General features: G+C 32.9%; 2 protein-coding genes across 5 annotated transcripts; both read right to left on the bottom strand.

The window, feature by feature from the left end:
- Positions 1–1,093: 1,093 nt before the first annotated feature.
- Positions 1,094–4,407, bottom strand: LOC126692344 (uncharacterized). Of its 3 annotated transcripts, none has more exons than XM_050387925.1 (5): positions 4,100–4,407; positions 3,831–3,885; positions 3,447–3,607; positions 2,459–3,358; positions 1,094–1,326 (listed from the first exon to the last, which is right to left on the bottom strand). In XM_050387925.1, exons 1-5 carry the CDS (start codon positions 4,307–4,309, stop codon positions 1,321–1,323), a joined length of 1,332 nt encoding a protein of 443 aa, XP_050243882.1. In that variant the 5' UTR covers positions 4,310–4,407; the 3' UTR covers positions 1,094–1,320. The 3 variants fall into 3 exon arrangements, with proteins under 3 accessions (XP_050243882.1, XP_050243880.1, XP_050243881.1); XM_050387923.1 differs by having other exon boundaries at positions 1,226–1,769; XM_050387924.1 differs by lacking the exon at positions 1,094–1,326 and adding an exon at positions 1,547–1,765.
- Positions 4,408–6,443: 2,036 nt separating this feature from the next.
- On the bottom strand, positions 6,444–13,945 carry LOC126692343 (probable LRR receptor-like serine/threonine-protein kinase At3g47570). 2 transcript variants are annotated; one of them, XM_050387921.1, is made up of 4 exons: positions 13,793–13,945; positions 10,258–13,018; positions 6,989–7,432; positions 6,444–6,679 (listed from the first exon to the last, which is right to left on the bottom strand). In XM_050387921.1, exons 2-3 carry the CDS (start codon positions 13,001–13,003, stop codon positions 7,005–7,007), a joined length of 3,174 nt encoding a protein of 1,057 aa, XP_050243878.1. In that variant the 5' UTR covers positions 13,004–13,018; positions 13,793–13,945; the 3' UTR covers positions 6,444–6,679; positions 6,989–7,004. The 2 variants fall into 2 exon arrangements, with proteins under 2 accessions (XP_050243878.1, XP_050243879.1); XM_050387922.1 differs by lacking the exon at positions 6,989–7,432.
- Between the last annotated feature and the right edge of the window lie 588 nt (positions 13,946–14,533).

Raw genomic sequence — 14,533 nt, 5'->3', positions numbered from 1 at the left:
ATGCTAGATCCAGGTTTAAAGCTGACTGGTGCAATAAATTTGAAGGTGGAGGCGGTGATTTTACTTCCCAATAATGTCTTCTGCCACTTCTTTAGTCTTAGGCACACCTATATTAAATGGTAGAGCTACCTCGAGATGAGAAAATGGGCGCCCTATTGCGTACGCTGTGCGTTTCACATTTATTATGCGGTTAACGAATATTAGATTTTTAATCCGAGGATATATACTTGGTAATTGAGAAGGGTCCTTTCTCTGTGGTTTACTTACCATATGTGTTCCACTCTCATTTACCTAAACATAAATACCTACGATGATGTCTTAACCAAAATTTAACAAAATACTCGCACCATAAAATAGATTTAAGGTTCGTGTTCTCCAAGTTACATGTTTCCAAGGCCCTCTCTGGGGTCATGTGCACCGACCACTTTGTTCTATGATATCTTAGATATTCAGCAAGCAAATGTCTTGAAAGTCACAGAAAATGGATACCTTTTCCTTAGTATAGTTTCAGTATTTCGGTGGTAAAGAGTTTGATTTCAAAATTTTTGAATTCTAGCATCTTAAAAAAAAAAAAAAAAAAAAAAAAAAAAAAAAAAACAATTTATAGAAAGAACCATAATACGCTTTGAAATTGCAAGCTAAAGAGCATTTAGCATCCGGGTATCTAAATTTATTTATTTATTTTATACTCTAAAAAACTATTTTATCAATTTTAACAATAGGTAAAGTGCACATACAACAAAAACCACTACAAATTCTCCACACAACCATCCTGAATGCCGGGTCATTGTGAAGACGCAGTCTAAAAATTTCTTTATCTATTTTAACAGTAAGTAGAGTGCACATTGTATATCATAACATTTTAACAGTAATTTCAAAGACAGTTAGGACTCGTAACTCCACCATGCCAACATTTTCTTTTTGATCTAATTCTATCATTTAGAAGAGCCTTTAGGTATATACTTCACAAACTAATTAAGGAAAGGCTTTGAGAAGGAAATGGACACCATAAATTAATTGTAAGAGTAAAACTACATTCAGTGTTCTGGCTGGAGCTATTTCCAACTTACCATTGGTTCCAAGGCATGTGATGTAGTCAGAAAACAATCAACTTGGTTTTCTATAATAAGGACAACAACAATATAGTACAAAATATGTTGAGAGCGTTATTGTCAAACATCAATCACCACCATTAGTACATTTATATGATTAGCACCCCAGAGAGTTTTACAGAACCTTCACGGTTAAACTATAACCAGAATCAATTTTGGTTCCCACAAATAATTGTAGTCAAATCCATTTGGCACATTGAAAAGATCATCAAACCTGTAGAAGAAATAAAAAACTTGAGCACTCTCATACTATATAGCATACAACAATATCAGGCTGAGGTAACAAATTTCATTTCCACATACAACAACAACAACAACCACTACCAATGCTCCACACAACCATCCTGAATGCCAGGTCACTGTGAAGAAGCAGAGTCATAAGCTTGAGTGGCTTTCATAAAATTTCTCCCAAGATCAAACAAGTTGATGCTAAAGCAATCCTAAATTAGTTAGTAGCTTCTGCAGCGTTTTGCGACCCCACTGGATGTCACTTTGCAAGACATCATTGTCGATTGGCTTTGAGTCGTGCTGCCCTTCTATTTTTGATGGATAATGATTTTGTTTAAAATTGCTATCAAGCTGTTCTTCCTCACCATTGTAAATCTTGGTAGGTGCTAGTTGAGGTGGGTCACCATGCTGTTCTTGCTTCTCATCTAACTGAATTTGATTAAGTTTTAGTACATGGAAAGGAACACAGAAAAGATGACAATAATAGCATCCACAATAGAACATCTTTTTGAATTCAGTCTTGGGAGGATTACATATCACTTTAAAAGCAAAATGCAAGATATTGGAAAGAAGGTCTCACATAAATCACTAACATAACATTGGACGACATGCACCCAATTGTTGAGGTTACTCTCATTTTTCATGTAAGTAGAGTGCACATTGTATATCAGAACATTTTAATTTGACGGGTTGCACGGCGAAGGACACTTAGTGCACAATTTGAAGCAATACTAAGTGGTTGATTTCGATTCTGGTTATAGAACTATTTTCATCCCCAACTATGAAACTTGGTCCTAGAAGTAGTTTAAAAACTCCTGTTGTATACAAATTAAACAATTAGGTTTGATGCTCAATCCTTCTGTTTAGATTGTGATTAACCGAGATGCAGTTGTTCAATATTGACAACATAAAAAGGCTGCCTCACCATTATCATATTGAAAAATTCCTCTTTATAGAAAACAAGATTTCAAGAACCTACGAGTTCAGCGATATGGATCTCCTAGCCCTGGATAAGTTATAGTTTATGGAAATGGAATGGGTTGTTATTCTGTCTTAGGCAAAGTAGAAGGAAAGACAAAAGGGAAGAAAATAGAACATTTCTTTTCTCAAGCAGTTACCTCCGACACATTATGACCCTGGGCTTCATAGGTTCCAATTAAGGCATCAACTGCATTGCTTTTCTCAGTTTCATCTTGGCTTGCTTCTTGCATGCTATGATCCTTAGCTTCAGAGGTTCCAATGGAGGCATCAATTGCATTTCTTTTCTTGGTTTCATCTTGGCTTGCTTCTTGCAGGCTATGATCCTTAGCTTCAGGGGTTCCAATGGAGGCATCAATTGCATTTCTTTTCTTGGTTTCATCTTGGCTTGCTTCTTGCACGCTATGATCCTTAGCTTCAGAGGTTCCTACAGACACATCCACTGCAATTCTTTTCTCACCTTCATCTTGGTTTGCTTCTTCAGTTGGCTCTATTGACAATGGAGTTAAACCAGGAACCAAAACAGGGCCTCCATAATTATTAAGGTTGTCTTCAATGAGTGTTGGAGCTCTGCCATTACTTTCAAGAATGTCCTTTGCATTCACTTTGGGGTCCTCCTTTGGGTAACTTATATTGTCTGCAACAATAGCTTTAGTTTTCTCTTGTGAAGGAGCAATGTTATCGGCAATAATTTGTGCCTTGTGAGGTTCTGCAATTGAATTTTCTGCTGTAGAAGTATTGCTTTCTGCATTGGCTGATCCCTCGTTTACATAAGACACCATCTCATCTTTTGGAAAAGTCAAATTCTCAGCAACAATCAACATATCTGAGTTAACCGTCGGTTGTTCATTTTGATTAGCTAGTTGTTCTCCCTCAATTACTTTCTGAAATTCAGGATTTTCCCAATCTTCACAAACGATGATTGTATTCTTAGTTTCCCATGTCTTAAAAAATCGATCAGGACCAGGTTGCCACAAGATTTTCCCAGCATTTCCTTTTAGTATGAACTTGAACTGGATTGATTTTCCAATAGGCACATCCTAATAACAAACAATGACATAGTACTGCATCAATTTGTCTTCAACACACACACACACATTCTTGACTGACTTTGCTTTTAATACTTACCAGCTCAGCAGTCCATACATGGCCTTCTGACCAGTCCAGTGGTATCGCACTTGAAGGGTCCCATAAGCCCAACTTTGGATCATCCCCTACTATCAGAAATTGCTCACCGAACATGCACTCTTTCTGTAGCTGGAATTTGACTTGAACACTCTTCGATTCATCTGTCCAACAAAGAAGCAGTATTTGATAAATTATCAATTCCTCTAAAAGTTTAAATTAGTAGAAAATGACGAAGTTAATCATTTAGGCATTATTCTAACATTCCTTTATTAGTTGACCTTTATTCTAACAATATTGACACTAAAAATTTGAAGGTAGAGACCAATTAAAAGTCACACGATTCTTCAACTTGGAAAAATCCCAAAGATCAATAAATTCACTTACAAGCTTCCAAGTCTGATTCTTCATCAATCTGAGTGTCACCAGCATCCAAGTCTGCCTGCACAGACAATGTCATGTAAAGTCATACATACAGCCAAGAAATCATGGGAAACAAAAACAAAGTGAATATATATGAAATGAAAGCTAGAGACTTTAGCAACAGTTTCTCCATTCCCAAAAAAGAAGAAGGAAACAACTTTCATAAAAACAAAAGCAAATATCCAAAAAAAAAAACAACTGAACCCCACAACAAAAAAAACAACAGAAAATACCTGGGTTTTCGATGACAAAGTAGTAACCGGGTGTACAGCCTTGTGTTGCAAAGATATCAACTTCAAGAACCCAAAATTAACAGCTTTCTGTGACTTTAAGGAACAAATTTCGGGTCTAGTAAGAAGAAACTCTTTCTGGGAAACAAAAAAGCCTGTGTCTCTGTACTTGTCCGCGATGAGTTTTGCAGAAGAACTCCTTAGGGTTGTCATCACTAACTCGATCAATCACTCACTGTAACTCTCAAGCTCAGCTGGCTCCTTCGAGAACTAGTATGTGTTTTTTTTTTTTTTTTTTTTTTTTTGTCTCTTTGTTATTCAATAATGTTGCAATCTGGTTCTAGTGGATTCTTTTATCTTTATGAGAGATGATAAAGTAACGGATCCGATTACACGTGGAGTGCTGACACATATTACCATGAATCTGAATTTTTTTTTTTTTTTTTTAAACTTGTGGTGAGATGTGAGAATCTCAACCAAGTGACCAACTGTGAAAATAAAATAGAATTAAATGTGTAACAAGTAAGAATCACAGTCGGTGGTCACTGCGATCAATCTGCACCGTTCGTTTTATAGTTGGACAGTGTCACGTGTACTACATGACTGTACTCTGTAATCTTAGTTATGTCTTCGTCGGCCATGTCTTAATCGGGCTGGGTATTCAAGACAGATCCTGCATACGTAAGTGTGGGCCCATGATCGAGTATCATGGCTAAATTTATTGGGCTTATGCTTGATTTGGTATAACAGTTTTTGTTTGGGCCCAATTGGGCTGGGCTAATTTGAACTGGCCCCACTCTCCACCCTCCCACATTTGAAATTTGGATCGACCCACGTATAGCATAAATTTTTTTTTTTTGATAATCACGTATAAGCATAGTTTAGTACCGTACGAACGTAGGGTTTTTTCAAGTGGAACTCAAGTTTACAAAACTCGAGTTTCAAGTATCATGGCAAAAAAATGCTACATAACTAAAAAAGTTTCAAGAAAAGTCAAACTTGAGTTTGGTAAACTCGAATTTAGTGTATTTGAGTTCCAAAAAATTAGTACATTTGGGTGGAGACTTTTCAATTAATTTTTTTTAAAAGAGGAATATTTGCAAAAAAGTTCCAAAATTGAATATATATATATATGCTATGAAATAGGTGTATATTTTAATTGGTTCAAGATTTAAATGTACATCGGAAAAAATTTGCATAAAAACCAAAGTCAAATTTGAGACTAAACATACGATTATATAATTTTATTTATTGTGTTTATTATATTATAATTTAATGGTATACTTATGTTTTCGTAATATAATTTTAGAAGATATTATAAATTCACCTAATTAAGCATTTAATAATTTCAGTATTTTTTTTCTTATATTTAATTGTTTTTTAAGGAAAAATATATAACAAGTTAATGAAGGAGATAGTGTTTCATCATGTATTCCTTCATCACTTCTCATATCATTATAATTTAAAATAATTAAATTTTTTTATTTAAAAACTATCTAGAGAGAAAAATAACATAGGAATAGCTGAATAAGTCCCATAAAACTGTCCACAAAAATTTATAAGTTAGGATTTAGCTAGGAAGAGTGATGTGAACCTCGTCAAGAATAATGAGACCCAACAACAAAAGGGAACTCAAGATTGTTTTATGGATAGATTCAAATGGGAGACCTCGACTCGTTGTTTATGACAAACAAGAACCTCGGTATAAGGAAGACGCCACAAACGGTGGTGGAAACTTCGTTTGATAAGTTGAGATGAACGCCACAGGAATTCCCGATAAGTTCGAGTAGTTCTTCAAAGAACCAAAGAGAATAAACCTCGTTTACAGACTTAGATGATTATTTAAGGGCTTCTTAAAACTTGACAAATAAGAAAATATATTCTAAAATAACTTCTAATTGATACCTAACCATATTAGGAATAAAGTTTGACTTAAAAAGCATTAAATGCACCTAAAAACAAGGAAATAAATCACCTATACTTAGAATAACGTTGTTTACATTGACCCAAAATATTTCATGCCAATTCTTAGCCTTGACCGAATCCTTCTAGAACTTGAATCAAGGTGACGATTTTTTGTTGCCTACGTGGATCATGCTCAATGGGCCTCCATGAGTTTGCTTGAGCCTATAACTCTTGGATGAGTCCGTTGAGTACATCCTTGAACTTCTTTGCTCGTGCTCTTGTAACCGGCCCAATTGGTACTTGAATGAGATCCTTCGAAGTGGTGCCTTGATCTCCATCAAAGAGTAAGGCCAAAGCCAAATAGCCAAGCAATGACATAAAGGAGGGACAGTACAAATAGCGTATGTGAAACACTTATACAAATCAAAGTAGGGATAGTACATTCCATAATAATAAATATTTAGCATTTAGGAATATGGTTTAACAAGTGTCATTTGGCAAATAACGGTGAGTCACTGATCTAAATTACCTTTGATATGGAAAACAATGACATAGAGGTTGAGGAGGCATATCATTAAACTTAAAAGGTCGCTCAATTGAATGTCACAAGCCTATAACTTATGACCATCACAGCCTTGGAAACATTGCTCAATCAAGGGTCATTACTTCCATCCTATCCTGTCATGCAATAAAACGTACAGACAATCGCGTGAATTAATTAATAATGCAATAACTGTGTGACTAATATAATTAGGGAAGAATTAAATAACTGCAAATTATTTTCTTGCAACACCATAAACAAACAACATTGCATTCCATTCCATTTGTTGAACAACAATAACATGTAGACTTGACAATCATAATAGTTTAGATTGATATTCTTTCCTTATCTTCTCTTTTCACATTTACATTTTTTTCTTCTTCAATTTAAATTTATGTTTTATTATTTTACAAAGAAGTATGCTCAAATAAAATGAGTTAACGTACCTAGGACTTTCTTCTTCTATTTCCTCATCTTATATTTAAGAAACGTGTCTCTAATTGCATTCATTTCGCTGACGACAACATTCATAGGCACCCTCTCATCCTGTGATGTTGTAGAACACGACAATCCAATTTGAAAAACAGATATCAAGCAATCTTTTATTCTACTACTAACATTGACATTTTGATCTTCGATTATTGCTCTTTCTTCTATGTCAACATTATGTCTGTCATCATTAAGATCTTCATCTTCCTCTCCAAAGAACATTAGCGGGTCTAATATATCCATGACATGTTCAGGCAAAGCCATTGCAGTGAAATTGTAAATGTTCATGCCATCTTTGAACATTTCATCAATAGGTCTTTTTCCAGTGAACAGCTCCAACAAGAGTATTCCATAGCTGTAAACGTCTCCTAGTGTTGAAACTTGGCCACCCATCCCATACTCTACAATGATCGAGACATTATTACTCACTAGTCATAGACCCGCATGATGCGCGGAAAAATTTGATATAAATATGTTTTATTGGATAATTATTGAATAAATATATTAGATTGTATATTTTTAAAAGTCAATATGTGTTATTTGAAATTATGTTTTATATTAGAAGGTTTTTTTTTTTTTTTTTTTCTTTTTGGTGGTGTAGCAATTAACAAATTAAATGTATTTTGTACTTGGGTATTATATATAGTGAAATATGTATGAAAATACAATGTAATAAATTTTATATATATATAAATTTTACCGTATGAGTGTGAGAACTATTAAACTAAGTTTTAACTATGTATACTTTATTTATTATTATATAGATGTATGCGATTCAACACTTATATAGATATATTTTTTTCCAAAACATAGATCTACGCCTCTTTCTTCCACACAATTGAAACTAAGTGAAAAAATATATAAAAATAACTATGCAATAGATTATAATCAATAAATCATATCATAAAGTGGAAATATAAAATAAAATAAAATGCAAAAAGAAAATTTTATTTCATCATATGAACATAATGAACAAATCCCGCAATATATAACTTTTCAAATTCATAAACCACATGATTACTTAGATTTTATAGTAAAATAAAATCAATCCATCCATCATAACATTGTAGTATAGTCTAGATATAATTACATAAAAATCATGTTTTGTTGATCATGTTTCATAAACCAAAAGTACCATCTATACATCTAATAAAATTAATAAAATTTTTAAAGAGTAACACATGAAAATTCTTAATTTGAACAGCTGTATGTGTATATATATATATATATATATATAGCTAGAGAGAGAGAGAGAGAGAGAGAGAGAGAGAGAGATAGAGATAGAGATAGATGTAGATGGTGGTGGAGGGGGGATGGTGGGTTTTGAACCACAAATAGGAGACACCATAAAGAATGTTGCTAGGCTACCACTTGAACCCCTAAAAATTAATCTAAGAGGCTAGACGTAAGGATAATAGGAATTCCAAGAAAGAATTAATCAAATTCCTTAAGTTTCTATACATAAAAACATTAATAGCATAATGATGCTCTAGAGTAAATTAAATTGTCTTATTTTCTTTTTGGCTTTTTCCTTAAAGATGATCAACTAAACAAAGTAAAAGTTTACCAAGAAAGCTCAAATTAGCTAAAAATTAAATGGTGGAGATTCCTATTATTTGTAATAGAATGAATAAAATAAAAGTTACAAACAGATTTGAGAAAAGACGCATAAGATTTCTAAAAGAAATTTTACCAAACATATGGGATGCAATAATAACAAAATTACTGCACTGCAAACTTTTTGACACTTTACAAATAAGCACAAAAAATGTTCATCATCAATATGTTTCATATCAACATTAGGAATTTCCACAACAATGATAGGCCAAATAAAATTGCAATAACAATTCTAAGTCTCAATTAACAATAACAAAAGTCAATATCATTCAAAAATTTGGAAAGGAAAACAACAAAATCACTTCAAAAAATGCAAGAATACTAAAAAGAAAGGCAGGGAAAAAAAGAGAGACATCATTTTTTATTGTGCGTTTTGTTTACCTTAATGGTCTTCCTATTGTTGCCTTAACTTTGAAAATTTCTGACAAAAATAATTGATGTCTTTTCAAAATGATGAAAACTAAAACTAAATTGAAAAATATGAAAAACAATTAGTATTGTGCTAATTTTTTTGTTGTAGATGACGGGTGATTGTTTCTAGAATATGCATTAGTATATATAACATTGTAAAACTTAAATAAATAATCAATGTATAAGAGAGAGAGAGAGACAAGGTTGTGAAAAACCAACATTTTGGAAGAGAAAATATTTTAAGGGTAGATAAACGAAGAGACATCCTCTTACATGAATGGTAGGTCACACCATGAATTTAATTAGTGGGACTCATCATTCATATGAGAGGAGAGAGTACGCATTTATGGTACTCTGAGAGTATACAATAATTTCCTATTCTGAAAATAGTGAAAACTAAAATTTGATTGAAAAATATAGAAAACAATTATTATTGTGCTAAATTTTTTGTTATAGATGATGGATGATTGTATCTAAAATGTGCGTTGGTATATAATATATATAACATTGTAAAACTTAAATAAATAATCAATGTATGAGTGCGAGAGAGATAATATTGTGAAAAACTAAAAGTTTGGAAAATGAAACACTATAATGGTAGATAAACAAAGAGACATACTTGAAATGTTAATTTATCTACTAAAAAGATAATAAATTATTCAATTTTAACAATTACTTGAAATTAGAAAGAAGAAAACGAAAAGTTGAAATCAATTAAGGTAGCTAAATAGTCAAATATTTGTATCTAATGAATAATAATGTTTGTCCATGATTTGTATTTAATTATTTTATATAAAAAAATTTAAAAAATCATAAAGAGAAAAATGATTCAAAAAGAAAAGGAGTATAATGTGACTGATGAGGTGGTTCACTAGGAACATAGTAATGTTAAATGCTATGTCTTAGCTTTTAGATATATATAAATAAATGGTAATTTTGTGAGCTTAGAATTTAACCACTGATGTATTATGTATTATTTCTTTTTATAACCCTTCATACAATTTTGCAAATATGTTTTTTGGTCTTGATAGAAAAAAAAAAAAAAAAAAAAAAAAAAAAAAAAAAAAAAAAAAAAAAAAAAACACACTTTAAACCTGAGCATTAGTTGCTTTTTGAAGGAGTCTCTACTTTAGTTTAATACGAAAACAAAAAATGTTACAAAAGAAATTAGGTGTGCTTCATTTGGTTGAAGAATTACCTGGAGGAATATACCCAATGGAACCCTTTAACCCAACTGACAAGATTTGAGTTTTGGAGAGATTGTCTGATTCTTCAAAAAGGAACTTCACCAATCCAAAATCACCAACATGGGCTACCATATCTTCATCAAGGAGTATATTGCTTGGCTTTAGATCACAGTGAACAATTGGTGTCTCACAATGGTGATGAAGATATTCTAATGCATAAGCAACATCAACGGCTATGTTTAGTCTCCGAATAAAGCTCAATCTCCTGCTTTGATATTGCTCATCATCTTTAGGATGCAACCATTGTTCTAGACTTCCATTGCACATGAACTCAAAAATTAGACTTTTAAAGTCATTCCCTTCATAATCAGAGGATGAGCAAGCAGAGATAATCTTAAGGAGATTGCGATGACGTATACTTCTCAAAGCATTGCATTCGTTAATGAAACTCTCAAAAGCTCCTTGTTTTTGAAGGTTCAATACTTTAACCGCAACAATTGCTCCATTTCTGGAAAGAACTCCTTTGTATACTGAGCCAAAGCTACCCGAACCAATCAAATTGTTCTCAGAAAACCCATTTGTTGATTTTAGGAGCTCTGCATAAGAGACAAGTAATTTCCTATCTTCAAAGGAAGATGTAGTTAATGCTCTCTCTCTTGATTTTTTCCCAATAAAACATGTAGGGAAAAAATACAATAAAATAAGTACAAATATGACCATGCTAGTGAAAGGAATTACTATTTTGAGTGCAAGAAGCTTCGTAGATGAATGAGTATTTTTCCTAGTGCATGTAGGTAAATGTAATTCTTGGACACCACCACACAGCTTATTATTTCCAAAGATTGAAATCTGACTTGCATTTGCAAAAATCTCTTCACTTGGCACTTCACCCTCCAAATCATTATATGAAATATTGAGATACTTAAGTGATGCAAGCTTACTGAGAAATTTAGGAATATTTCCAGAGAAGTTATTCCGTGAAAGATCTATTTGTTCTAAACCTCTTAACATCTTCAAAGATTGAGGTATTGCACCTTGAAATGAATTACCCTCCAAATACAAGTGCTCCAAACTAAGACAAGTCTCAAGGGTGGTGGGAATTTTGCCTGATAATCTATTATTTGAGAGATCTAACCAGGCAAGATGTATTAAGTTGCCTACTTCAAACGGTAGTGCACCTATCAAGAAATTGTGAGACATGTCCAAAGAAATTGAAAGGGAAGAAAGACCAATAACTTGTTTTGGAATGGTGTCAGTGAGATTGTTGCTAGAAATGTTTAGGGAGAGCAAATTTTGGCAGTTTCCTAGGCTTGGGGGTATTTTTCCCTCTAATTTGTTCTTCTCCATAGAGAGCATTATCAGCATAGTTAAGTTACCCAAGGAGGAAGGGATTGGCCCAGAAAATGTATTATTATCCAAATATAAGTGCTTTAATTTTTTAAGCTTCCCAAGATCATCGGGGAGAGTACCTCCCAAATAGTTTAAACTTAGTACTAGTGATTCTAAGTTAACAAGGTTCTCAATTCCAATAGGAATGCCACCACGGATCATATTCCCATCAAAATAAAGAGATTGTAGCTGGGTGGAAAGGTTGGCTATGGATTTGGGTAATACTCCTCCAAAATAATTATAACCAAGATCCAAGACCTTCAAACTAGTACAATTAGCCAAGAAACTGACAAAATGCAGGTCATCATCTTTCCCATATCCAAGTCTATTGTAAGCAAAATAAAGTCCAACCAAGCCTTGCAAGCTTGCTAGATTTCGAGGGACTGGCCCAATTAGACTATTATTGCCAAGGGCAAGACCCTGAAGTTGAGAAGCATTTGACAATGACACGGGAATAGGTCCCGTGAAATTGTTCATACCGCAATAAAATATTTGAAGGTTAGGAAGAGTGAGACCAATATCTGGTGGAAGGCTTCCATGTAGTCGGTTTTCAGTAACAGAGAAAAAGTATATGGAAGATATATTATAGATCGGAGGAGGGATGGTACCAGAAAGATTATTCACAGAAAGCTGAAAAAATCCCAAGCCTGGTAGGCAACCAAGTTCACTAGGTATGCTTCCTTGAAAATTGTTTTCAGAAAGATCAAGAGCATACAACGAAGAAAAGTTTCCTATCCAAGCTGGGATATTTCCTGTAAGGTTGTTCCTATCAAGTCTTAGATACACCAACTTTGACAATGAGCTGAGGTGGTTTGGAATCTGCCCAACAAGCTCATTGTGACCAACAGTAAGCTCTCTAAGTTGTGAACAGTAGCTCATATTAGTTGGAAGTTTACCACCAAAGGAATTATAAGTCAAACTGAGATGCCAAAGGCGCTGCAAACGTCCCACTTCTTGAGGAATTTCACCGTAGAAGCTATTGTTTTCTAGGTTGATTCCTGTGAGGTGAGTAAGATTTCCTATAGAGGATGGTATGGAGCCAGACAATTTCTTAGCTGTCAAATTCAAAACCATGACTCGTTTACTAGAGGGGTCACATGTAACACCTAACCAGTTGCAGAAATGTATGGAGTCATTCCATGAGCTCATAATTTGAAGTGGGTCTTGAGTTATCCGATTCTTGAAGTCAAGTAATGCTAGGCGATCAGCCTCATTTGCAAAAGCCGAAACTGTTGCAGAGATCAAAGATGAGCTCATACACAGTAGAAGAATCCCATGAAAAAATATTAATAAAGCCCACTCGTATCTCAAACAAGAGTGCGTCATTCTGTTGGAGTTGCAAGTTTGATGGGAAGGATAAAATCTCATACCGGATTTTGCTTTCTGTGGAATACAAAAATTCAGTTATTAATAGAAATATATGTTAGTAGGACATAGCTTTCTGTGTAAAATGCAAAACTTTAGCATGACCTATAGATAATGACACAATATAATTTGCATTAAAAAAGAATGACAGAATATAATAGCACGGATTTTCTTTTAAACAAGAGTGATTATCACGTGAATGTAAATAAAAATGACCCAGAAGAGAAGACTTTTGGCTTATAAGAAACTACCATTTTTTAACAATGATAAATGACCTGACTGTGAATTATGTTAAAACGTGCCCTGTCTATTGTGACTCGGATAAGTTCAATGGATATTTATGGGGAAAGAAAGACAGTGTTAATTACACACATTTTAACAATATTCGTTGAAGAAAATTTCAAATCGTGTCTGTGTGAGTTTCTTATTGACAACGATGAGATCTTCACTAGCAATGATCTTTCTATTGACAAACCTCGCTATTAGGATCTCTAGTACCTTTTTTTTACTTTTATTTCTAAGATATCTTACAATTTTATTTTTTTTGATAGATAAGAAAATAATATTATTAATAGAAAATAATAAAAGATATCACATGAGCGAACAAAGAAGTTCTTTGAAATCCAGACCGGACCGTACGATCCGATTAAGAAAATCCGAGAAGCCAAAAGAAGAATCAATTGATACACAGAACCAAAAAGAAATAGCAGTATAAGAATTACTTAATCTTCAATGAATCAATAATCTTTCTTTAAAAAAAAAAACATATAGAAAAATAAAATTTTCTCTTACACAGCCGCAGCGTCCACACTGTAATAACTCAAATGTTTGCCTCCACAAGTCGTCCGACGCCAATCACAGCTTCCAGTCGACGACCAGGGAGCAATGGCGCTGGGATCACTCTTTCTCTCACTGTTCTTGTTTCTTTGCTGAGAACTCTCATATCATTCTCCAATATTTGTTATATTTAATTACTAGTTTTGTTGAAATTTGTGTACCACGGCGGCTTTTGACTTCGTCTACTAACCTTTTTAATATTTTAATAATATTTTAGGTTAGATTTAAATTTGACACCAGTGGTTTATTATTTGTTTACTTTAACAGTAGTTTTGATAAACCATCCATTTTTCTTTTGCAAAATAATTATTAGTTTTTATTTTTATTTTTTGCTGAATATAATTATTGGTTGATATTGTATTAATCTGATTGCACATTTACATAAAGTGCACAATATTGAATATATTTACATAAGAAAAATATATAATATTATACACGTTTATTTAGTTTATAAGGTAAATGTTACGTAAATATTACAATGTAAATTAATAATTTTTTTTTGATAATTAGTAATTTGACTATGATATTATTATATGTTTTGTTTATTATGTTTGCTTAGGATTTCTTATTTATTTATCTTATGAAAGTTATGGTATAGAAAAAAAATACATTTGAAAGATAGAACTCTATATTTACTTTGGCTCTATTAGTTGTTTCTTTCATTTTTTACTAATTTAATTTATTTATTTATATTTT

This window comes from Quercus robur, chromosome 7, assembly GCF_932294415.1.
Source record: "Quercus robur chromosome 7, dhQueRobu3.1, whole genome shotgun sequence".
Lineage (NCBI taxonomy): Eukaryota > Viridiplantae > Streptophyta > Magnoliopsida > Fagales > Fagaceae > Quercus > Quercus robur.
Note: the sequence above shows the minus strand (reverse complement) of the source record. Positions and strands in the feature narration are given on the sequence as shown.